Here is a 25,233-nt window from a genome sequence, read left to right on the forward strand (position 1 = left end):
GCTGCTCCCCTTTGGCCTTCCTGGCATGGTTGCACCTTGTGGAACGAAGTTCCAGCCAGTGTAGCCCGCGGGATCATTGCAGCACTGAAGCCCGACCACCACGTCATGGTGGCAGCTTTAGGTCGGGACCCCTCTAGTGGTCATCAGCTGATTATGGTCAGTAAGAACTTTCAGCACAAACTTTCGCATCGCGTAATACGGCTGCTACCAACTGCAAATCAACCGAATCACGTGGCCATAAGCCACCGGTGGAGGGCCATATTTCAAGACTGCCGTTTCTTTTGGGTCACACAACTGAATTCCGACCACGCCATGGTGCAAGCACGCCTGACTGTTCGCTTTTCTTCAGGCCCTCGCAAGTCAACAAGAAGCATGTCAATCCGTCATCTTTGAAGAACTACCGCAGTTCCGCATTATCGATCTGAGCTAGTTCATTAAACTGATGCAGTAAACCATCCCTGTACTGGTGTAACGGTGATACTACTGATCGGGAGGCACGCGAGTAGTATGTATTGTTCGTAGAATTTCGATTTGCGTCGACTGAAAAAGGGGATTCTGTTGCGGAATTCGTGGGGCCACTTTGTAACATTTGCTTGGATTTGACCGACGAATGAGTGGAGGCAACGAATCTCTAGGAAGACTCATTCGGGAGGCCGAATCACGCATAAGCCACCGGTGGAGGGCCATATTTCAAGACTGCCGTTTCTTTTGGGTCACACAACTGAATTCCGACCACGCCATGGTGCAAGCACGCCTGACTGTTCGCTTTTCTTCAGGCCCTCGCAAGTCAACAAGAAGCATGTCAATCCGTCATCTTTGAAGAACTACCGCAGTTCCGCATTATCGATCTGAGCTAGTTCATTAAACTGATGCAGTAAACCATCCCTGTACTGGTGTAACGGTGATACTACTGATCGGGAGGCACGCGAGTAGTATGTATTGTTCGTAGAATTTCGATTTGCGTCGACTGAAAAAGGGGATTCTGTTGCGGAATTCGTGGGGCCACTTTGTAACATTTGCTTGGATTTGACCGACGAATGAGTGGAGGCAACGAATCTCTAGGAAGACTCATTCGGGAGGAGATTTGTGTCCAGTTTTTGTAACTAAGATGCAGATTAGAGTTTTGCTTCCCCGTTCAATGGTCTGTAACCGGTCAGTTGGCATTTCCGAATAAACAACTCCGCAGCGAACGACTTCTTCCTTTCACTGGTAGCGAGCGGTTGATGAAGCATCGCAAAGTGTGAGAGAGCTATGCTAGTGGCGGTTAGTACTGTCTGTCCAACTTCTCCGCCCTTATCCCAAGTAGGGTCTACAAGGACTGCCCAGTGCACCCTTTACCCCCATAAATAATACCCTCAAGATCTGTCGACGCTTGGAGGCAGGTCACATTTTTGAGCTTGATAATTGGTTTACAATGGCTTTGTAACCGCACAAGAAGACAGCTGTGTACGGTTGGCTGGGTTTAGAAATAGTTTCTCTGTTACTTCACCCTGTAGTAATGATTAACTACTTCCCCTCGAGACCTAGAATATGCAGGCAACATTTTAGATTTTATAATTGTAACGAAAGGCGCAAGATCTACTGGATAGGCTTATGACTTCCATCTTTACCTTCGATTTGAGCTTTTACCCTAAAACATGCAGTGGTTGTGGATTGGTCAACCAACGTAAGTATTATTTCTGTCATTTGGCAGCATCGAATTATTCGAGAATCTCCTATCCTATATGTAGGATAATCATTCAGCTGTAACATTCTTTCGGTGCCTAGCTGCCATGCCACTCGAACGAAGCACGAAGGCTGGGATACTGCCACCTTATCCAAACCTAGACGGGGGAAGTCAGGAGGCAGAGGTCGGGTCGGAAGTTGCATAAGTATTGTTGATCTCAGAGTTGAGATGATCAGTTGCGCAGCCAGAGCCAAGGCGAAGTTTCCTAGTCTTCGCCATGTATGACATCAAAGAGAGATCAATGTGCCATTGATAGAACATGCTTGCAGTGCCTCCATACGGGTGCGCAAATTGGACTGTATCGGTCGAAGTGTTTTCGATGATCGATACTTTCGAAGCATCAGTCATGTATGGTGGAAGCAATGCGTAACCAATAAACGAATAATCGTAGGGTGTTCGGTCAGTGTTACCTAAGCTACCCGTAAGTGCAGTTCTATTGGGGCACCAACTGGAATACCTGAGCGGTTTAATAATGAAGACCAGATATCAGTCACTTTGATTGGTTTCATTAGTGAACAGGATCGCTTTGGAATGGATTGACACGGAGTAAAAGAATAGAGATACCGATGACCAAACCAGCCTCTGTTTGGTTCTCACGACGATCGCACCTGACTAAGAGCGCCCTTTGGAATGTCACAGAACGGGAACCGGTGATGATCATATTGTGACCTGTTCGGTCAACGTTACTATCCACAACCTGCGCATTATTTTTAACTTTTTTTCACGCATCGTGGTTCACAGATCTCGCATGTCGTACAATGATCATATACCTGTTCGGTCAACGTTACTATCCACAACCTGCGCATTATTTTTAACTTTTTTTCACGCATCGTGGTTCACAGATCTCGCTCGCACTACTGATGGGGAGGCACGCGAGTTGTATGTATTGTTCGTAGAATTTCGATTTGCGTCGACTGAAAAAGGGGATTCTGTTGCGGAATTCGTGGGGCCACTTTGTAACATTTGCTTGGATTTGACCGACGAATGAGTGGAGGCAACGAATCTCTAGGAAGACTCATTCGGGAGGAGATTTGTGTCCAGTTTTTGTAACTAAGATGCAGATTAGAGTTTTGCTTCCCCGTTCAATGGTCTGTAACCGGTCAGTTGGCATTTCCGAATAAACAACTCCGCAGCGAACGACTTCTTCCTTTCACTGGTAGCGAGCGGTTGATGAAGCATCGCAAAGTGTGAGAGAGCTATGCTAGTGGCGGTTAGTACTGTCTGTCCAACTTCTCCGCCCTTATCCCAAGTAGGGTCTACAAGGACTGCCCAGTGCACCCTTTACCCCCATAAATAATACCCTCAAGATCTGTCGACGCTTGGAGGCAGGTCACATTTTTGAGCTTGATAATTGGTTTACAATGGCTTTGTAACCGCACAAGAAGACAGCTGTGTACGGTTGGCTGGGTTTAGAAATAGTTTCTCTGTTACTTCACCCTGTAGTAATGATTAACTACTTCCCCTCGAGACCTAGAATATGCAGGCAACATTTTAGATTTTATAATTGTAACGAAAGGCGCAAGATCTACTGGATAGGCTTATGACTTCCATCTTTACCTTCGATTTGAGCTTTTACCCTAAAACATGCAGTGGTTGTGGATTGGTCAACCAACGTAAGTATTATTTCTGTCATTTGGCAGCATCGAATTATTCGAGAATCTCCTATATGTAGGATAATCATTCAGCTGTAACATTCTTTCGGTGCCTAGCTGCCATGCCACTCGAACGAAGCACGAAGGCTGGGATACTGCCACCTTATCCAAACCTAGACGGGGGAAGTCAGGAGGCAGAGGTCGGGTCGGAAGTTGCATAAGTATTGTTGATCTCAGAGTTGAGATGATCAGTTGCGCAGCCAGAGCCAAGGCGAAGTTTCCTAGTCTTCGCCATGTATGACATCAAAGAGAGATCAATGTGCCATTGATAGAACATGCTTGCAGTGCCTCCATACGGGTGCGCAAATTGGACTGTATCGGTCGAAGTGTTTTCGATGATCGATACTTTCGAAGCATCAGTCATGTATGGTGGAAGCAATGCGTAACCAATAAACGAATAATCGTAGGGTGTTCGGTCAGTGTTACCTAAGCTACCCGTAAGTGCAGTTCTATTGGGGCACCAACTGGAATACCTGAGCGGTTTAATAATGAAGACCAGATATCAGTCACTTTGATTGGTTTCATTAGTGAACAGGATCGCTTTGGAATGGATTGACACGGAGTAAAAGAATAGAGATACCGATGACCAAACCAGCCTCTGTTTGGTTCTCACGACGATCGCACCTGACTAAGAGCGCCCTTTGGAATGTCACAGAACGGGAACCGGTGATGATCATATTGTGACCTGTTCGGTCAACGTTACTATCCACAACCTGCGCATTATTTTTAACTTTTTTTCACGCATCGTGGTTCACAGATCTCGCATGTCGTACCAGGCTTACGAGTTATGTATTATATATATATATATATATATATATATATATGCAAGTGAAATAAAGCGTGGGGACGGAGTTAGTCTGAATTTACCTGAAATTAAACAGGTTAATTCGAACTACAGACCTTTCTGTATAGAGCTCCTGTCCGAACTCCTGATCTACTCGGAGCTTACCATATGTGGAGTGGCTGTGATGAGATTGTATACCATAAATCCTTTGTTCGATGAATTAAGGTCTGCTAACCAGCGGGTTTGAAGTTTAGAGCCTGGCAACTAATGTGGACGCAAACCGGATAGTTTGTTATGAAGGAAACCAGGTATCCCCTCAAAGCACCTTCTCAGTTTCGATTGGATACTTCTAGACACCTGACTGCAGCGCATGGTATACTTATTAGCTTAACGGTAAAGTAGAAATACAGGGCGCACATGATCGAGCAGTCAATCACTGCTGTACGGCCTCAAGGGCATTCAAGCTTCTCCACCGGTTTAGCGTGTTTTGGTAAATGTGGCTCGCCTGCTCTGGCTGATGTCGTAGCCGTAGCTGGAAATCATGACGCACTGAGCTTGGTGTCTGTGAATATAAATTAATGCTCGTTCATTTAGTATAATCATGCCACCAGTATTTCTCGCATCCAATATTTCGAGGAAAACCAGGAAACCGATAGGAAAAAAAGGAAGAGACAAGCAGGTTGGAACCTCTCGACTGCACCAGCGTTAAAGATTTACTCACTGAATATTGCTGTCGATCGGTTGTTGGAGACTGTGAGACTTCAATATGCCATTCTCGCAGGAGACCACAGCTGAGTAACTAGCTAACGGTGGCCTTGTGGTCGATTTCAGACAAAGTGATAATGTTGATCGATTGGCCTCCGTATGACATCACCCGGAAATGCTTAGAACTAGTTAAAACATAGATGAGACGAACTGCTAACCTCAATCGGCTAGTTCTACCAAGTGTCACAGGTGCATCCATTGTGTGAGCTTGAGCCCAGTGATCGGAATGCCCCTGGTTCGAACCGAACTTCTTCATCTCGACCGCTCGTCTCTGGGTTTAGCATTATCTCAGCCGTCGTGCTTCCTACTGATGGCGTGGCAGGTATACTTCGAACGGGTATTACAACTGAACGATTGTTATATATTATCATATCATGTAATCAAACCTGTGCACGTTGTTCAACAGATTCTCCGAGAGCTATCACTGTGGCGGCCCGATTACGTCCTTTTACCCCGAGGTAAGCAGAGTCAGTCAGGTTGTTACGTTTACACCTCAGAGAACTTGAACTACAGGACGAGGTTTCCATCATACAAATGCCGAAACCTGGTGTCGTTCTACTCCTCTGTAAACGACAACCCGATGTTTATGCCCGTCAGTTTATATTCGACCATACCTTTTGGTCATTTGATGAAAGAACTTCCAGTCTGGACGATTCTTCAACTTTTTTCAAACCCGACTCACCCCCATTCGCTGATCAAGCCACGGTTTACCGAACCCTAGCATTTCCATTGCTGCAACGGTCACTTGAAGGTTACAATACTTGTCTGTTTGCTTACGGTGTGACTTCCTCCGGAAAAACTTACAGGTATGTTTGCATCACATTGGTTAGTCTCACCTTATCATATCTGATATCCCGAAAATATTTAGCTCCGCCGGATTGTTTATTGTTTGGTGCCTACATTTTTACATCTCTAACTTTCTTCCGAACGCAGGAACGTTTGAACCGGCGTTATTCAGCTTTTTTATTCCAAACTTAACGTGGAGTTTTAGTTTCAGAGCATCTGATCGTTGTTTCTGCATCCGTAAGCCTGTACAGACGCAGTAGTAGAAGCGAGATGGGCCAAGTGGTTAGACCACGAATTTACTGACCGGAAGGTCCGTGTTTCGAACGCGACCTCTCTCTCTCGACTTCCCCTGACTAGACTTGGGCAACCTAGCAGTATCCCAGCCCTCGTGCTCCTCTTCGTGTACATGGCAGCTAGGCATCGGAAGGTGTTACAGCTGAACGATTTTCTTTTAGTAGAAGCGTCTCGTCGGTAGTCCATTGAGTTCCCAAATCAGGATAAGATCAAGGCCTTCATGTGGTCATTGTATTATAGTTACTGATTGTCACCCGCTGTGAGTTTACCCAGCTACCGTTTTCCTACTATGGTCATGCAAGTGGGAAAACGAGTTTCAAAACTGTATAGATATGACAGGCACCCACAAACCTTAATTTAATCCCGCTAGATGAGCGTTTACCGAAAGTTCCTCGTTTTGTGCATAAGACCCACAAACAATGGCTACGGCTGTCAGATACAACCAAACCATCTCCGCCCCATTCCCTGCGTCACCACCCTGTGGAGCTGATGTGATCGTTACTGTACAGCAATTTTTTGTGGGGGTATGTTCCGAATTTCCACTGCGCTTGCAGCACGAGAATTAGTGTACAAGCGTTATGCGGCTTTTGTTGGAGGATGACTCTCTAACGTTTGCGCAACTGTGTGTCAACTGCGAGGCAGCGGGAAGGGTAGGATGAGCAAAGCCGCCGAAATAGCCAATGCATTTTAAATTGATCTTTGCTATAGAAGAGAATTTTGGTAGCTCGGGTAGCATAGATGGTTGTTGATTTGTTCGCTAAGCCGGGCAATTTGATTGCAAACGTTTCATCACCAATCGAGTTGGCACCATCGTGCGCTGTCAGGGACCATGGTGGATCCTAGCGTGGGGCTGGTGATTGTGCGTTGAGCAGTGTTGTTGTTAATATACATGCTGCTAGCCGGGGTTGACCTCCAATCACGATTGGTTGTTCGGTCGGTCGGTTCCATTGGTTGTTCTGATATCCTGCGTCCTGATTGATCGATGGCCACGTGAATAGTGAGCCTAGCCTCTCCTGCCCTGGTGCTCTGATCCAAGCTGTAGTGACCTCTGTCGTTGACTTCTCTGGGTTCCGGCTTGTGACCTCTTTTGATCCGATTCCAAGCAGTTCCTTTCTTCTTGGTTTGTGAATCCGATATTTGGCTCTCCTTGAGTATTCCGCTGGAGGAGTTGTTCCTTTGCACGTAGTGGTGAGTAAATTGGGTCCAGTTCAATGCATCGGTTGATCGAATCAGCCGTAGAGTACCATGCCTCCAGAAATTCCCTTCCGTGCCTTGTGTTCCCATATGCCAAGATTTTCACGTTTTCCATATTGAATTTGTCGCCTTCTTGGTCTTCGTGTATGAATATCAAGAATAAGAGATTATGTCTCCTGACGGCTGCGTTGTGTTTCCTTATTCGTATGCATAATTTCCTCCCAGTTTGTCCAACGTAGAACTTGTTGCAGTTGATTCGGTATACCACATTGTTCTTCTTGGTTTTGTCTGGAGATCAGTCTCCTCAACGTCGCATTCGGTTTGTGGGCCACGACGATTCCTTTCTGGGCCAACAATCTGGTTTTGCGTTCATATATATTCTGGACAACAACAATGCTGGCCGTTTTTAACACAGACTACGGAACGTCAGTATAGAAGACGACGAAATCATGCTTTATTTTGATGTCACACCTCTATTCACTTCAATCAACCACAACCTCGCCAGGGAGACGGTAGTAGAACTGCTTCAGAATAATCGGAACACGACATGAAATCCAAAAGTATTTGCAAGCTGTTGAACTTTTGCATGGATACATACTTTAGCTTTGATGGGCAAATTTCTCTCTTCTGTGGTGCTGCGGTGTCTCCGCTCTATTGAACAAGGTTAGACCGCAACCCTCGGATGATTACTCTTGTAGTTGAGTATTTGATCCGTGTGTGTCTCTTTCCGGTATACGCAGGTTTCCATAGTCCCATCCACCTTCCTGCTGACTAAAACTTCAGAGAATTCGTTCTTCTCCAGTTTGATTGTAAACTTGATATCTTCAAACGTGGCATCCAGCAGTTCGTAAGTTCTGTGTAATGTATCCCGTTTTATGGTGACAAAGGTGTCATCTACATAGCGTATCCGTAGTTTTGGATTGATGACTGGTAGTACCGCGCGCTCTAGTCTTTGCATTACCGCCTCATCGATAAATCCTGATATTTGAGGTCCCATTGGAGTCCCTTTCTCAGCTGTTGATTCATTTGCCCATCAAAGCTAAAGTATGTATCCATGCAAAAGTTCAACAGCTTGCAAATACTTTTGGATTTCATGTCGTGTTCCGATTATTCTGAAGCAGTTCTACTACCGTCTCCCTGGCGAGGTTGTGGTTGATTGAAGTGAATAGAGGTGTGACATCAAAATAAAGCATGATTTCGTGGTCTTCTAATAAAACTCAACCCAAAGAAAAAGCTCATGGAGAGTTCAAGCTGCACCACTGCAGAATTGAGCCACGTGACCAGGGGAAACTAACTTGTACAGTGAATGTCAAATTAAGTGAGGTGGCCGAAGTTCTTCTTCTCAGATATGTTTTCGCCCACTTCCAAGAAAAGGCGTTTTCTTGCACGGAGTTTCTTCCACAGGCAATCTGGCTTTTACTTGCTTGTTTTCCGCTACATTTGTTTGGAAGTATGCCCTCTTTTGGCAGGATAATGATTTTGCTGGTACGAAACAAACAGTTTTGTGAAGATACCATTGGTGTAGTCAGGCTGTTGTTCTTAGCACATGCATAAAAGATGAGCTGAACTGGGCTTGAACACAAACTGACCATCATTTGTCCTGTTTTGGCTTGGTTCGGGTGGGTGGATTTGGCTAAGGTCGGCTGGCAAAATGAGTTGAGCTTCACAGATATAAGCTAGCACCTGAAGATTACACCTTAAAAAACTGGATCAAAAAGAGTTCTGCCTTTGGAGCAAACGGTAGGGAAGAATCCTGGCGCGGATCGTGGTCAACTATTGCTGAAACTGAGGATCAGTGGCTGGACTACCTAAATAACTGAACCAGAGTGTCAGACATACACTCAGTAAACTGAGTTATATTAATTTTAAACGCGTATCCGGTTGTGTGTTTACACTATCACTGCTTCATTTCAGAAGTGGATAACTAACCGAAAACTGGTCGTTGACTGGTGGTTGTGCACAACCACTAACCCACCGCTACGCACAACTACGCACGGATGATGTCACCTCGATTGGTGATGAAACGTTTGCAACCAAATTGCCCAGCTCAGCGAACAAGCCAACGACCAGTTGCGTACAGTTTGGTATTCGAATAGAGCACAAGATTGATGGAAATTCGGGGACTACGCCTACCTGATGAGGCCCGAAAAATGTGAAATCGGTAGTGAACTGTCAAGAAATCTTACTCAACGTTATAAATAGTGTGTTATGTCAGCAAAGTATCTATACAATATTTATGAGTGAGTGTGAGTTTGTCCCTGATAATGGTTAACTCTGAACCCGCGTGTTGCAATCAGCTGTGTGGCCAATAAGCGCTCAAAACTTTCCAACGGAGGTGACGTAGCTTTTAAAAATATCTTTGATCCACTTTCGGGCTAAACTGTTCTTTTTCCATCTTTCCATCTGACAGTATCACAGGTCCACCTGAGAACCCAGGCATAATTCCTCGGCTGGTTGATGATCTGTTCCGGGAGGTTGGTGCCAGACAGGTAGTGTTGTCTCTTGTCTTACTCCTCTTTCACTATTATTCATAGTCTGCAGAAGTGGACTACTCAGTGGAACTCAGCTATTTGGAGATCTACAACGAACGAATCCGGGACCTGCTTTCCAACGAAAAAGGCGGACCGAACGGAGTATGTCTTTTTGTTGTGTTTGCTTCCTGATGCGTTAATGATTCTTCCTTTCATAGGTTATTTGTGCGTTCAACCCATCTGTTCTCTTTCGATTCTGTACGTTGACAATAGGGAAGCCTCACGAGTATGTGCTGTATTCCCTCCCACCTTGACGGGGATGATTCCTTGTAGGGAGAACGAATAATAGTAGCCTTCTCTGTGGCACATCTTACATTTGTTTAACAAAATTTTGGCTGTTCTGATTTTATCCTAATAGCTTTTGTCCAAGTGTGATAAAGACTTTCAATTTAGTGGGAGTGACTCTCCAGACATTGATTGACATTTCCTGTCAGGTGGTTCAGCATCAAAGTTCTGCTTCGATTAAAAAAGAATTGTGGTAGATTATTAAGTGAGGTACATCAAAGTCACATAGTAAATATCAAGAACTCGGTAAATACGGGTTATTGTACGTTGGTTTATCTTGTTTCCCACCTGTGTTACCAATCAGATTGAAAACTATGCGACAGGTTTCACAGTGTGATCATGTCTAACTGTCAATCAAGGTCACTTCCTTTTGCCATGTAACTTCAGAAGCTCCTTCCGTAGCATCCGCTTATCGAATCAGGGCACGTTTTCCAGCGTGATCTGACATTCCCACAGTGGGCTTCGACAAACCCACATTATGCCTCAGCAGACATCGGCTAATCAACCAGATTTGGACGTCAAACTAGGTCACACTAGCTGAACTCCCGAACAAGCTGCTCATTATGTTGAGAAGTATGGTGTTGTGAACAACGTGTACTTGCACTCTGCGGAACGGTGAAGGAATCAGCGGTCACACGGGTAGTTTCGGTTAAGCGGAGTGGAAGACTTTTCCGTGGAAGGTGCACAGTTGGCTGTGGGAAATATCTCTTAGCCTCGTATAAAGCCACCACAATAGCGCGAAGTAGTGCTTATAGATATGAGCAAACGGGTTCGTAAAACATTTGGTGAGAACAGTGGCACCGTTTGGTGCGAAAATGCGGACATTTTTGGATTGTACAAAAATACGGAAAACTGGGAAACAGTAACTTTCTGTGACACAAAGCAGATAAGAAAATCCAAGGTGAAGTTGTCTTTGGTACATCTTCACTTCTGTCGGCTGATTTATTGGCCTTTAGTTTGTACACTCCCCGAAACGATTTATGGTCACTCGGGTGCTCATTATGAGTGGAGTGGTTGCCGCAACTTCAGACGGATCAAGTGAGTGTGCTCTATCCCGATTGACCCGCCCTCAAGAGGGAATAATTAGCGAACTAATTTGATCCAATTTCTCGTTTGTATGAGTCAGTTCGTTATGTTATTTGTTCTGTATGTTTACCAACTCAGTCATACGCGGAAAGTGTTCCCCTCAGCCTACCGTGTACATTCTACTCACTCACCCCGCTCAGCTTCCTGCCACCCTGATGCCGTTGGTTTCTTTACTGTTCGACAATCTCCCCAAGATGCGTGGTTATTTATTCAAACTCACATATGAAGACCGTGTAACCTAGGCTGGCATCGGAACAGAGGTTTCCAAACTGCCAATCAGCCGATATCTCTCCGAAGTCCGAATCTCCCTAACTGTATGCCTTCCCATTTGTTCCCTCTTAATATGGTATCGTACGCCTACATACCTACTTTGTTGTTCACCTAAGGACTTCCTATCCTCCTGCTCTTGTATCCCGGATTTTCGATCGTTTTGGCCGACATTCAACCCCCCTAGATACAGCAAATGTTTTCGCCGTGGTTCCTCTTTGTTGATCGTTAACTACGAACGGACATGTCACTGTGACCCCACTGCGGAAGTTTATATTACAGGTGACATGGACATCCACACAAGGGATGTCCTGCACGGACTCTCCAGGTCGTACTGTCGAGTCTTTTATATCATCAATTCGCTCACCAAGTTTGTTTAATTTTCAGTCGGAGTTTCTGACTGCGGCGGCAATACTGCTCAAACCCTTTATCAATTTCTGACCTCCCATCATTCAGATTACTTTCGTCTGTCGTGTTGCTTTTTGTGTGTAAATTACTCTCACTCGGTTCGTTTCAACGTCGCACTCCGATATAGCGTGCATCATTCGTTTCCGAAATGATGCATGGGGAGCGCTGCTTTTTTAGATCTCTGAGTGTCCTCTGGAAATCCACGAATGTTCTCGCTGATTTCAGTAATCAGTTCATCCCCCATTTCTCAGACCTCGAAAGCGACCATTACTCGAGCGTTCTAACTGGACGCGTTTGTAGATGATGAAGGAGGTAGACGGATTGTACGGATTTAGCGGATGCTCCCCTGCCCCCTCGATACGCGCCGACTGCGTCGCTAGCCTGTGGTCAACTTAGTCTACGATAAATTCATTACGCGAGAGGCGGCTCAACAGTCGAAAGCGCCTGTCGGCATTCACTCTTTTGGGAGTTTGGTTGAAGATCTTCCCTATACCCTCGTGTGCTGGGTTTGGCTGAGAATCCCAAATCCATCCCGGTAGAAAACCAGAGACCCTGATCTCAATTTCTGTATAACACATTCCACCTGAATAATCCACCTGATCAGAACCGTCGGATGAAGTAACTGACAAGATGTCGACATTGCATCTATTCAAGCATGGCGGAGAATGTTGCTAGCTCATTAGCTCGAGATAGCCCGGTGATTAAGTCGCGAGCTTAATGACTGGGAGGTCCGTGATTCGTGACCTACGCAATTTGATACATACACTTTGGTTGGTCCATTGAATAAAGCCGGTAGAAGCTACGATGTCCGCATCGGAGGGGTCCAAGGTTATCGACCAATCATAACGCGAACGTACAACCAAATCGATAAGATTTCGCTGGAGCAGCCAATCAGAATTGAGGCCACGCCACCTTTAGGATTATGTGAGCTTGCCCACGTGTTGATTCGTGACCTACGCAATTTGATACACGTGCTTTGGTTGGTCCATTGAATAAAGCCGGTAGAAGCTACGATGTCCGCATCGGAGGGGTCCAAGGTTATCGACCAATCATAACGCGAACGTACAACCAAATCGATAAGATTTCGCTGGAGCAGCCAATCAGAATTGAGGCCACGCCACCTTTAGGATTATGTGAGCTTGCCCACGTGTATGATTTTCGGTCTGCAATCCCGAATCCAACGGCATCCGTTTCGGGTCGACTGTTCATCACAGGTCACTCCGTTGACCGCACACAGTTATCTATTATTCCTTTATGCAGTCGAGCTCTCTGAATGCTAGCGTTCAGTTAGACAGTGCTAAATGAACTGAGAAAACCGGTTTCATGTTCGCAAAAGTTATTGACCAATCTCAGACGGACCCCCATTCTCTTGATTGTCATCATGTTTTCTTTCCTTTTTGTTATCATGCTTTTCACCTTGTGTCTTAATTGGACAACCGATGAGAGTCAACAAAGTTATATCAACTGGTCGGTTATACCTTTTCACGGTTCTGGTTGAGTCCTCGTAGTTTGGATCAGTTTCCCAGTTCATTTCTTTCTTTGTCCCGATTTATCAAATTTCTCCGAGTCATTTACTGTAAAAATTCCTTTGCGTCTGCTGTCAGAATTGGACGCTTCCGAACCACCTGGTCAAAACCGTTCAGGTTACCGTATTCTTCTTAAAACCTTTCCATCATAAAAGTTTTCCTTCAAGTTCATTCGTGTTGCTTTGTTTCCTAAAACTACCGACCATCTTAATCACCTCCAATGTGCCTAGGATCTGATGACACGATTTTGCTATTTTGAAGAAAACACCCTTGTTAGTGTTCACCGATATGAGTTCGGACGTCAAGTTTATATGAATATGTTTGGCTCACGTGACACACGTTTGGTCGACCGATTTGCGCCTTGGTGAAACGAATGTAGGTCCTATTGTTATGTCGGAAGCGTTTGACTAGTTGTCCTAGATACACCGACGTGATTTCATCAGGTTTGTCGTGCTTTCCATGCATCCTAACTTGTTCACTTGAATTGGAAGGATTCCGCATGGTGCAAACATTAGTGAGTGGTGTTGTCTCTCAGACCATCACCGTAGGGGTTCCGTAACTCTTTGTGCTCCCTCTTTTGCGTGAGAAACGCATTGTCTACCACCTTTTTGATTTATTTTTTTCTCCGACAGCACTTCTGCACCCTTCTTTGCTTTATTGCTTCGCATCACTTTGAGCGTGCAGTGGCCGGCCACAAGCCATTGCAAGCCTGAATGCTGATCTCGTCGCCGTCTTCTACTGTTTTATGTCGAGTCTACCAACACTTAAGTCCTCTAATTTTTTTCTGTTTACCTGCTTCCGTTCGTCACTGCACACGTTTCACATTGTTTACCTTTCCCTGTCTATCATTTTTTACAATTGATCCTGTCCCTCATACATCAAATTTCTCGTAACCTAAGGATCTGCGTATGTCGGTTTCCTCTTCCGGGCATACAGATATTTCATCCCCACCCGAAGCTATGCTGAAAACTTTCATAATCCTGCCACCCTATTGTGACGCCGCTATATTTTCGGTGCAGCTCCTTGTCACCCATATCTCCTTGACTCCGGTCAGCGCGAAGTTGTATGCCTCATCGATATATCTTCTCTAACCTACGAACTTTCTCATCTTCGACACGCAGCTTACCTTGCCTTATCCTAAGCGTAAAATGTTCGCCGGAGCTCACTTCTCTTTCCCTTCGCCTGTGTCTTTCAACCGGGCAACATGTGTTTGCTCACCGCAGTGGTCCTTATGCCAACTAGGGTTGCTGAATTACAATCGGTTTCCTCAAGCTGTTGTGAATGGTACTTGATAACTACATTTGTCCCTGATTTCTAGTTACTTGTACGAGAACATCCTGTGACGGGACCGTACGTAGAGGGGCTCAGTCGTATCGGCGTTCGTTCGAGTACTGATGTCTTGGGTTGGCTTCGGACTGGTAGTCGTCAGCGCACTGTTGCATGCACAGAGTTCAACGAGGCCAGCAGTCGATCGCACACAATCTTTACCCTGTACTTAACAAGACGTACTGTGGTGAGTTTTTCAGTCACCGTTCTAACTTAATGGGTGATGTGCCATTGCAGTTTCCTATTCTTCACGCAGCCCTTTACACTTTTGTCTTCCAGGCTAACTATCCGTTTGGAGGCATGATTGAAAGTGTTTACACCAGTCGGATTAATATTGTTGATCTGGCTGGAAGCGAACGGCAGGAACCCGGTAGAAACATTGATGAGCGACTGGCTGTGAGTAGCATATTGTGAGATTTTTTTTGTTATCCGTTATATCAAATCAACCCATACCCACCACATTCTGCGGACTGTTGTATCTGGCCGATACGATCATTAATGACTTTTCTAGCTCCACAATGTGCTCGGAAGCAAACACTCTCGACCCTTGGCGGTCAAGCTGCAGAACAATGATGAAATGAAGGCGTCGATAACAACTGTGGCTGTTCGGTTTCTTCATCACATGTGTGACGGATGACTCTTGAGCTCAACGATGTGATCTGTGAAGTTAAGTTGTTTTTAGTCGCGTAGACCAGTTTCATCCTAAACGACCGGAAGATGATGCATTTGGGCGTCATACCCAGTTGCCCAGGTATCACCGAAAAAAAACTTGCTCAAATTTTTCAACCGCGTCTGGTTTCATGAGCTCTTTCCTGTCGACCGCGTAAATACAGTGTCGCATTTCATCTTCATTTGTCTAATTTGAGTTTTTCTGATAGCTTGGGGCGAGATGGCGCAAGTGGTCAGAGCATGAATTTACTGACCGGAAGGTCCGTGGTTCGAACCCGACCTCTGCCTCTCGACTTCCCCTGTCTAGACTTGGGCAACCTGGCAGTATCCCAGCCCTCGTGCTTCCTTCGGGTGGCATGGCAGCTAGGCACCGAAAGGGTGCTACAGCCGAGCGTTTTTTCTGATGGCTCCTGAAATGTCATCTCTGTTGGATACACTGCTAACGGTGACTGTTTTCTTCATCTCTGTCCAAGGTTTTCAGCAATCAGCCTGGCCCAGTCTCCCTAATTGAGAGTGGTTATACCATGAGAGCTTCTTATCCGACCATTTCCATAACGGAGACCAATGACAGGCGTACGGACCTCCCACTTTTTCTTGAATGCCATCTGAGAACCGAATGAATATCACAGCCGTAAATACGTAGGAAAACTTTCTGATGACAGTGTATGTCTCACTTTGTTGTTAGCTGACTAACACTGATTGGTTAGCCATGTGAAGACTCACTTTTCTTATTGGTATAAGTTCTGCTATGTTAAATGATTGGCTAGTTTTCCGTAGCACTTCTACACCCCATGATCTGAGTGTGAACTCCGTCATGTTGAAGCTCAATGGAACGCTAGATGGCAGCTGAGACTGACGTGACATTCTTGGTAGTGTCAGTCGATACAACGACATATTTAGGGGTCAAAGTGCGTTGTTGTTGGTCGAACATAAGGTTGACGGAAACTCGAGGACTGCGCCTACCTGATGAGCCCCAAGAAGGGCGAAGAAAAGGAAAGAAAACGTCCAGCTGTAGCACCCTTTCGGTGCCTAGCTGCCATGCCACCCGAAGGAAGCACGAGGGCTGGGATACTGCCAGGTTGCCCAAGCCTAGACAGGGCAAGTCGAATGGCGTAGGTCGGATTTGAACCACGGATCTTCCAGTTAGTAAATTCTCGCTCTAACCACTTGGGCGAAACCGGTCGTGGGCTGTCGAAGAGCTTTCAGCAACCTTGTGAGTAGCTTGTTTTATGTCTAAATAGAGTTTATTCCATGAAAACTTCGTGGTTATACTTTTTATCTGCTTTCTGTTAACTAATTTCGACGCTTGAACTTTTCGTGGCTCTCCGAGTCAACGTCCACAATGGGTGCTTGAAGTTACTTGTCTTTATTCGTTCTTTCACTGTTTCTCGCGTTTAGACAATCTGCTGCACGTCGATTACTGGGTGCAGTACCACTGTCATACCTCACTATCTTTAATTTGATTTCCCATCATAGTCCCCCGTCTGTCACAAGTTCCATTCGCTTGCTTTTAATTCCCAGGAAAGCTGTCAAATTAACAAGTCACTGTTCACCTTGGGCAAAGTAATTTCTCAGTTATCTCAGAACGACAACCATGCCGTTCGTTCCGACTTCTGCCCTGCTTCCGAGCCACGACCGAGGAGAAATGGACGTCCCATTGCTGTTGAATTTGCTACGCCGTCACGAGCGGCAACTCCTAGGCGCCAAGGTTACGTGTCATATCGCGATTCGGTTTTGACGTGGTACGTGGCGTGCTTTCCAGTCGATTCCCACGCAATTTTTAACTCGACTCACTTTCTCTAAAAATGAATATTTCTATTATTCTTCCATGTTGTGACGTTCCCATGCAAGACCTCCGTGACTTTTGCCCGTCTAATTTTCGGCTTGCCCAGACTCCGTTATATTCTGTTCACCGTCGCCAACTGAGACCATCTATATAACGCAATGTGGAACGGGGTCACCTTTAAGGTCCTATCACCATATTCTTCTCACAAGTTTTTTGCATCATTCGTCAAACTATTTCATAGGCTTCTAGAAAAACCGGTGGACAGAACTCATGCTTTGTTTTGAGTCCCCGTTCCGGCCTAAAGCAGCTGGTCCCATGGGGTAACAGGTGTAACTCGGTACGACCTTTCGACAGCTGGGCTACACGGGGTAACGTTGGTCAAAAAGTGAGTAGCGATGTCAAAGACAGATCCGAAAATTTGAGATGTTAAACTCCCTCGTTAAATTTTTATTAGGTCGTTCCTGTTCGGTTATTACATTGTTGTTCGTACGTGATTCGATCCTCCTAGAAAAAAATGGGCGTTGCTCGTAAAATCGTACAAACACATGACTTTACACAACTCAGGGAATAAGCAGTACCAGTTGAGCTAGCTGGAACGCAGATTTGAACATTTCAGTGTTTGTTGCTGCTCCTGTACACAAAATCACGTATATGCAGTAAGCAGTGTTCGACTGACTACCGACCTCTGATTTTGTAACCGTCCATAAGGAGTAATAGTACCGACATCATCAAGCACTATGACACACAGGCCTTCATAGCGTTGCGTCTGGAGTTTTGAGCATCGGTTTCCGGGATGTTTCGCTTCATTAGACTGGGATCCAGCATAAAGAATCAGGTAGGCAGGTAGACAGTTACCTGAGCTGAGATAAGTTAAACTCCATCAAGACACCCAGGCTTTTATTCACCTTTGATATCAGGAGTACGCTTCACATGTCCTTGCTGAATATACGTATGTTCGTGGCTCAGACCAAGAATATTTCCACGACATCGCCGTCCTGGACGAAAGTGTCAGGAAGCTTTGTGAGCCGATGAGCCACACCAATCGACACATCACTAATCTCGAACTTGTACAAACACTTCGACTGTGACTGTTGTTCCGTTGGCTGTTGGCAGCCATATTGCCATGTTCAGTGAACAGAACAACAGCGACCCCTACAACCTGAGCTAGCAACATTCATCCGATTGGCATAAGCAGCATTTGCGACGCGTTAACCAATACCTGGCAATGCCTTGCTGCATTAACGTATAGGCATGTAGTGACGACGGGTTGATCTCCCTAGGGAGGCCTTTGGCCACGGGAAAGTTCATTTGATCTTTCAGTTGCGGACGCTTTACCAATAACCTGACAACTAATCTGCTGTATTACATTTGTGCGCAGGTTGCTCAAAGACAGTCTGGGTGGAAACTCGATGACCGCTATGCTGGCAACCATCAGCCCTTCATCCTTGCATTTCGATCAGACCTTGGCCACTTTGAAGTGAGTTTTTTTGTCTGACAAACCCTTTGCTGTCAGTTTCACGACTGTCTTCTTTGGAGATGCTGTTCAGCCTTAATAAAATTGGATTTTCGATCAGGAGTTTCACAACGTGCTTCATTCTGTTTTCATCCCAGCTATGTTAAAAAAGCCCAGTCCATCGTGAATTCTGCAATGATCAATGAGGATCCCCGAGGTCGGGTCATTCGTCGTAAGTTGTACCGATTTGCCTTTGTTGTGTTTGTCTTCCGGAGCATATTGACGAATAGCAAATCCTCTTGGATTGTAAAAACATCTTTCTCAACCGGTTTTGTTTCGTTATCTGGTCAACCTCGGGTTTTTGTGCCCGTAACAATGTATTGCCTCATATGTAGGTGCCCCTAATCTCACTGCTGCAACCGTCACTGAGTTGGTTGCGGACTTCCACATAGTTCCGGTGAGAGTAGCAATCAGTGCTCCATATATCAACCACTAATCCATGCCTAGCTGACGTCACTCATGCAGATAGTTCTCATATATCAACAAGATTTCTTGGTCTGATCATTGGTGGATGGAAAATGATGGAATTCCAGTCAAACGCGATGAGAGATAAGTGTGCTTGATCATCACTTTGTCACTGCGTGTTGTTTATTCTGGAAGTATCACATCTGAACTCATGGTATCCCAGGGTACAATTTTTCGACTCATGGTTACAATATTCTGATCGAGGAGATCACTCAAGTCTGCATTTTGAATTTATCCTGTCCAATAATACACTCTCGTGCTTCGTACCGAACTATGTGGTAGTTGTGCTTTGAGTAAGCGCCGAATATGAGTGACCCAGGTTTTTTTACTGGAGCAGACGCTTGTGTGGAATCGGAGAGGCCCACTGCATGATCCTTATGTTCCGAAACGGCAGGAATGACTAACAATCCAAGCCGCAAGAGATAAACTCCCGCCAGAATGAAACTTGATGTGGGCTAACTGAATATGCTGATTGTTCAGTGCTGAATAAGGCAATACCTCGAATGTCGTTAAATGCATCGAATTCTATCATTCTTACTTACCAGTATCCCGTCCTCACATTTCAGAACTTATGACTGAGGTGGCCCGTCTGCGTGCTGCGGCCACAACCAAAGCTGAACCAGGCAGTCCTCAGGCATTTGAATTGGCACGCTTGCGCGAGTTGTTAGTTTTACGGGAGAGGGAGGTGATTGAATTGTCAAGGTCAGTTGGAGTTATACGTCCCTCACTCATTCAGATATTTTTTTACAAGCACTGTGTTCCATCGCCATGTTTATAGCATGATGTTTCTTCATACCGTGCTCGCGTACTTTTTGTGATATAGCTTCATTCTTTCATTTATAAGCTGTCTGCATGGTAGTCCCGTGTGTGGGCTCACGAAAAATTAATCTGCAAAGGAAGGACTGTGTCGACAATTTCACATCAATAAGAGAGACTCCTTGTACCAGTTTTAGTGTGGTAGGCGATACATAGCTGTGACTATGCGGCCAGAATAACACCGATGTCGCAGAACCCTTGCTTGGCATGTAGTATATCGCTTTGGTTCTCCTAACTCCGCAAAACCGTACAGATATCTGCGAAGCACACTACTCACAAAATCGCTGAAGACACTGATAGCCCGCGACTAAGTTCGTCCTGCTTGTGACTTATCAGGTAGGCGCAGTCGCTGAGTTTCTGTCAACGTTGTACGCAATTCGCGAACTACACTCGTTTGCAAGCTAATTTGGTTTTAACGGGTGACTTAAATTAATCTCGCGATACTGTGAAATATGAGGCACAGTTTCTGTAGCACATCCAGTTGAAGAACATCATAGACCAGAGGTTTAGCTGAAATTCACTTGAGTCTCCAGATAAAACAAACTGTTTTACAAATGAGTGTATATCGTGAACTGTACAGACCTCCATCCACTAGAGGCAAACTTAGCAGCGAGGCTGTCCTTGATTGACTAAGTGTTCCTTCGTGGTTAAGGAAACCGAATATGTCACACTGTCAGTGAAGTTTCATATCGTCCTCGCTGAATATCTTATTTTGAAGCACCGCCTGGTTACACACCTTATTTGGTGGCATGTAATCTCTTCCGAAATAAAATAATAATCATTCAGCTGTAACACCCTCTGGGTGTCTAGCTGCTATGCCACCCGAAGGAAGCACGAGGGCTGAGATACTGTCAGGTTGTCCAAGCCTCAACTTCTACTTTGGATATGTTATCTCTATCCACAGTTTCAGGTTTCCAGTGTAGCTCTACCATGTTTATATATTAGTTGTTTTTCATCCCAATTTTCAGAGCCCTAAAGGAGCAAACATATCAGCAATTCCCCAAAGAAACAAGGTCCACGAGCCTTGGGAGATCAGTTGAGCGGAAGCCGAACGTTCCACCACATTCTGATGTGCCTCACAAATTTATCGACCGTTCCACTAGCCCAATCAGGAACACGTTAATGGACCTCTCTCCTTCTACCGCGTATGTTACCGTGGCCTTTTTCTTGTTTGCCGACTTAGAATGTTCCAACTAATAGCCTGGTGTCTATCGGCTTTGGGCAACGCCAAATTTGTTTTACCCTTAATATATTGTGCGAATGCACAAGAGGGATGCACTTATATATCGTTGTCTAGCCCATAGCTGACTTCTTAGTTGGATTTGCCGGTCACTCACGGCATTTTCGTACAGAGAGCAGTAAATGGACCGAATATGGTAATGTATACTAGACCTTTGGACCGATACGGACTCGAGGCCATGGCCGCCAGGTACCGAAAGGGTGTCACAGCTGAACGGTTATTATATTACTGATCAGGTATGATTCTTGTATGTGTTGTGTTCGCCTTCTGTAATCAACGGTGTGCACCATTTGTGACCCAGACTCACCAAAGCACTTTTCAAATAGTAACGTGGAGAACGTACTCAACGGTACACCACGGAAGCGGTTGAAATACAAGTGTCACAAAACTTTTGGACACTTTCTGATGAATTTTAATGTCTTTACCTCTTTTTGATGTAGTTCCACACCGCTCAGGCGGCCCCATTCCTTGTGTGAAGACGCGGAACCAATCTGCACACTGAGTGGCTCCGTCCAAGTACAACCCAATGTACGGGCTACTCATACTCAAACTACGGATGTGTGGATCTGCAGCGCTGATGACTACCAAGATTTGGTCACCAAAACCGCCCAGCTGCGGTCGAGACTGGATGATGTGGTGGAAGATAAAGTGAGTCCATTTCAGCCTTATCTTCTTAAGCATGTTTTCGAATTTACTTCTTGGTATCATTCCGCTAGATGCTAACGGCAAACAGCCTACGGGCAGTGTTCGCTCAATCTTTCTTAACAGTATAAGGTATTGCATCAGATGCGTCACTTTGTTCTTTGTTCCTTGTGTTTAGAGGAAGTTGAAACGGTGTCTGGATGAAGCGCAGTTTCGGAACCAGGTGAGGAAAAAATTCCGTATTTTTTATTTATGCAAAAATCAAACGGCACTTTTCGCCACAAAATAGACACAAGCCGTTCGCCGTCGATGTTCACGTGAAGGTGATTTGTATAGGATATTTGTAGCCAGAACTGATTAACTGATTTAACGTGTTACTTCAAGAACTGTCCTTTCGAAGCTGTCACATCGGGCAGGCTTTAGTTTTAAACCACTGAGTTTGGAGCACAGAAATCCATCATGTGCGTCATTCGATCAAACCAGTCCAGGTTCTTATACGTTTTTGCGTCCATATCACAACAAGATATTTAACAGAAACGTCATAAAGCACATTGTCTCCATCTGCATTGTCGAGTGTGCAAACGATATTCATTGATTATCCAAGCAATGACGGAAAGTGAGGTTGGATTTCTTGGTACACTGTTGCCTCAATTAGACGAACCTCATTTGATCCAAACGGACATCATCTTCCATAATCTGGAACGATCGGTCAGAAAAAATCGTTCAACTGTAGCACCATTTTGGTGCGTGTCATGCCACCAGAAGGAAACACGAGAGATGGGATCCTGCTAGGTTGCCCAAGTCTAGACAGAATTCGAGATGCAGAGTTCGGGTTCGAACCACGAACCTTCCGATCAGTAAATTCGCCATCTAACCACTGAGCCATCTTGCCCCCAACGATCGTTTGAGGCGTAGGATGGACATAGTGCGGTAGGTTTCAAGCTCAGCGAATCAAAAGTACAAGTTTTCTGGCGTGACAAGATTACACAACCTTCATTGATGCGGTTAAATAAGGCATGTGAACAGACTTATGTTCACGTTCACCTAGGAAACCATTACACCAGTGAATGGTTTACTTGCATTTATATCTCTGTAAGTGTATTCACTATTTCTTGGAACATTCCGATATCTTTATCAACTTTCCAACCACTAGCCACTATTGTAGCTGTCTGTCTTTTGGGGATTGTGAATACAGCTTACTAAAGCCAAGTCATATTAATTTACCTAGAAGCCTTCTGCGTCTATTATTGGGTAGTCCGAACCTCAGAGTTTCTAAGCAGACATCTGTCCAGCACACTGTTGTGCTAAAGTTGAACCGTAGATGGGAAGAGCAAGTCGGTGACCTTTTTCTCCTAGTGCCACTCATCCGCAAGTGGGACTACGGTCTCCAGTGGTACGTTCGAAGACAAGTGGACACGGGTTTGAGACTTAGCTCAGAATTCAGATACTCCCATGTGTTCTGCCAAAATTACCTCTTTGTAACATAATGGCAGTGTTCAACCGTAACCGGTGAGTTTGCAAGTACGAAGTTTTTTTATAAAAATGCATGATCCCCAAGAGGAAACGAAATAGCTGAACAGCGTGCTTCGACTTTTCGGTCCGGGATTGACAAAAACAGAGATTGGAATTTCATTACCTCCGACCGCTTATGGAACCCAAGTAGTTCCTTCAGAGAGCAAAACGCTTCAATCTGCACACTTGAAAATCGTACGCATCGCTCGTCTCGAATCTGAAAGTCAAGTACGCTATGCAGGAAGCCGTATAAATGGGCTCAGCGTCGCTGACGGTTCCCAACAACGACGAATCAGCCCAGGGCTACGTTGAATTCCGGCAGTCTAAGGAAAAGCTTGTCGGCTATATTTAGCCGCTTTGGTTCATGAGACTAGTTGACACACCAAGTCACACACCAGTCTGTGCACGCGCCCTTTGGGAATAAAATCTAATGACAGTTCATTTCAGCACTCATTTGCAGACCGCCATTGTGCTTACATGAATTTTAGTTGAATAATTCGTTTATACTTCTCAGCTGAACGCACGCAGCAAAAGCTGCCTCGATGTGGCTGACATTTCCCTGCTCCTGCCATCTGTTTTCAAATAAACACACTACGACACGGTATTTCTCTCTTATGGCTGCTCCTTCCGGGGATACCTACCCGAATCCCTGTGTTAAATAGGTACTGACAAAACAACCATGACTACAGTTTTCGCCGTCTTGACAATAGTTGACTAAGAGTTTCCCGAGACAGAAAGTAACGGACGATCGAATTTCACTTTCTCCTTCAGATGTATGAGAAAATAATCTCTAAAATCGTGCATTCGCTTACTGATCGGACGATTCGTATGGAAGAACTAAGCAAACCTGTGGTGCTTAGTCCTGGATCCAACAGTGTGGAGGCTGATGAAGCGGAAATCAAGAAAGATTGAATGATTCATTCTTTAAGGGCCATGTTGTGTAAGTTAGCATGCCTGAAACTGTCTGACTATTTGACCTGCCTTATCCTAGACCTTAAGTTTTTCCGTCTCTTTTTTATTAGATTATTCCGTCGCGGATGGAAACTGAACTCACTGGAATAGTTCGCCAGCTTGGACAGTCTTCCACATCGTGGATTTTATTCATGTGTGATATTCACCTACAGATTGTCGTTCAGCTGTACATATGTGTATTTTTGTAAGCCAAACATGGCTGCTTTTGACTGCTGTTTTCATTAAAGCCTTTTATAATTTCGTTGTCACTGCAAGTTTCTCCGCCTTGTTTTGATTCGGTTTTGCCATTTCTTATGACATCAATGTAGTCAGACCCAGGAGCAGTCTTGGCGGTATTTAAAATGTAGCAGGCGCCTAGAGAGGTACACGCGTGGAATTCCCCACAGAATCTTCGTAGTATCCAAAGCTGGTACGAGGAGTCAGAGAATCTATAGTGTCTGAATGTTGATGCTGCCGGTGCCTCATACTGTACGGTGACGTACGTGTTTAAAACTGGTAGGTTAGCTTCCGTGGTGAGATTTTTTATGCGAATTCTCAAAAGGGCCGCAACAGGGGTGGTCTTGCTTACTCAGATTCGATATGCAAGAATCCGATTGGTCCTAAGTCTTCGTTACTGTCCACAGAATACCCCGAGGGCTATCTCTAGTCCCTTCATAGTTGACTCATCAAACACCCCCTACCAAACTGGTCTTTGAGGTATGTCACCGTTTATCCAGGTTTGACACATATGATGGGTACATCCACTGCTTAAAGACGACTGTGTCCGGTTGGAAGCTAGTAAGAAATTGGCTGCTTGAATTCTAGGGATTTCTCCACAAAGAAGCTTAGGATGACGGTTGCTTGCAGCGGAAGCCTCTGTGCACTGGCTGAGACGAGTTCCTGGAATACACGCGAAACCAGAGGTGTCGTGGTTAGAGCACGAATTTACTGACCGGAAGATTCATTGTTCGAACCCGACCTCTGCCTCTCGACTTCCTCTGTCTAGACT

The 25,233-nt window shown here is 45.2% G+C and overlaps 2 protein-coding genes across 2 annotated transcripts in view; both read left to right on the forward strand.

Moving 5' to 3' along the window:
* T265_03618 (hypothetical protein) overlaps positions 1-425 on the forward strand; it is a gene marked incomplete at both ends in the record, with an annotated part of 4,025 nt that extends 3,600 nt beyond the window's left edge. The window contains one exon of the mRNA XM_009168153.1: positions 175-425. Within this exon, the coding sequence (XP_009166417.1) occupies positions 175-425 (251 nt within the window). The remainder of the gene's footprint in view (positions 1-174) is intronic.
* A 4,691-nt stretch (positions 426-5,116) lies between these two features.
* Positions 5,117-24,455, forward strand: T265_13297 (hypothetical protein; the record flags this gene model as incomplete). The annotated part of the gene is made up of 13 exons (XM_009168185.1): positions 5,117-5,385; positions 5,425-5,733; positions 9,768-9,834; positions 14,623-14,817; positions 14,868-15,026; positions 16,821-17,050; positions 18,464-18,562; positions 18,697-18,770; positions 19,630-19,765; positions 20,848-21,024; positions 21,560-21,767; positions 21,940-21,984; positions 24,045-24,455. Coding segments are annotated over 13 exons (2,109 nt in total), but the record flags the coding sequence as incomplete, so codon positions are not given.
* Between the last annotated feature and the right edge of the window lie 778 nt (positions 24,456-25,233).

Source organism: Opisthorchis viverrini (assembly GCF_000715545.1).
Source record: "Opisthorchis viverrini unplaced genomic scaffold opera_v5_55, whole genome shotgun sequence".
NCBI classification, from domain to species: domain Eukaryota; kingdom Metazoa; phylum Platyhelminthes; class Trematoda; order Opisthorchiida; family Opisthorchiidae; genus Opisthorchis; species Opisthorchis viverrini.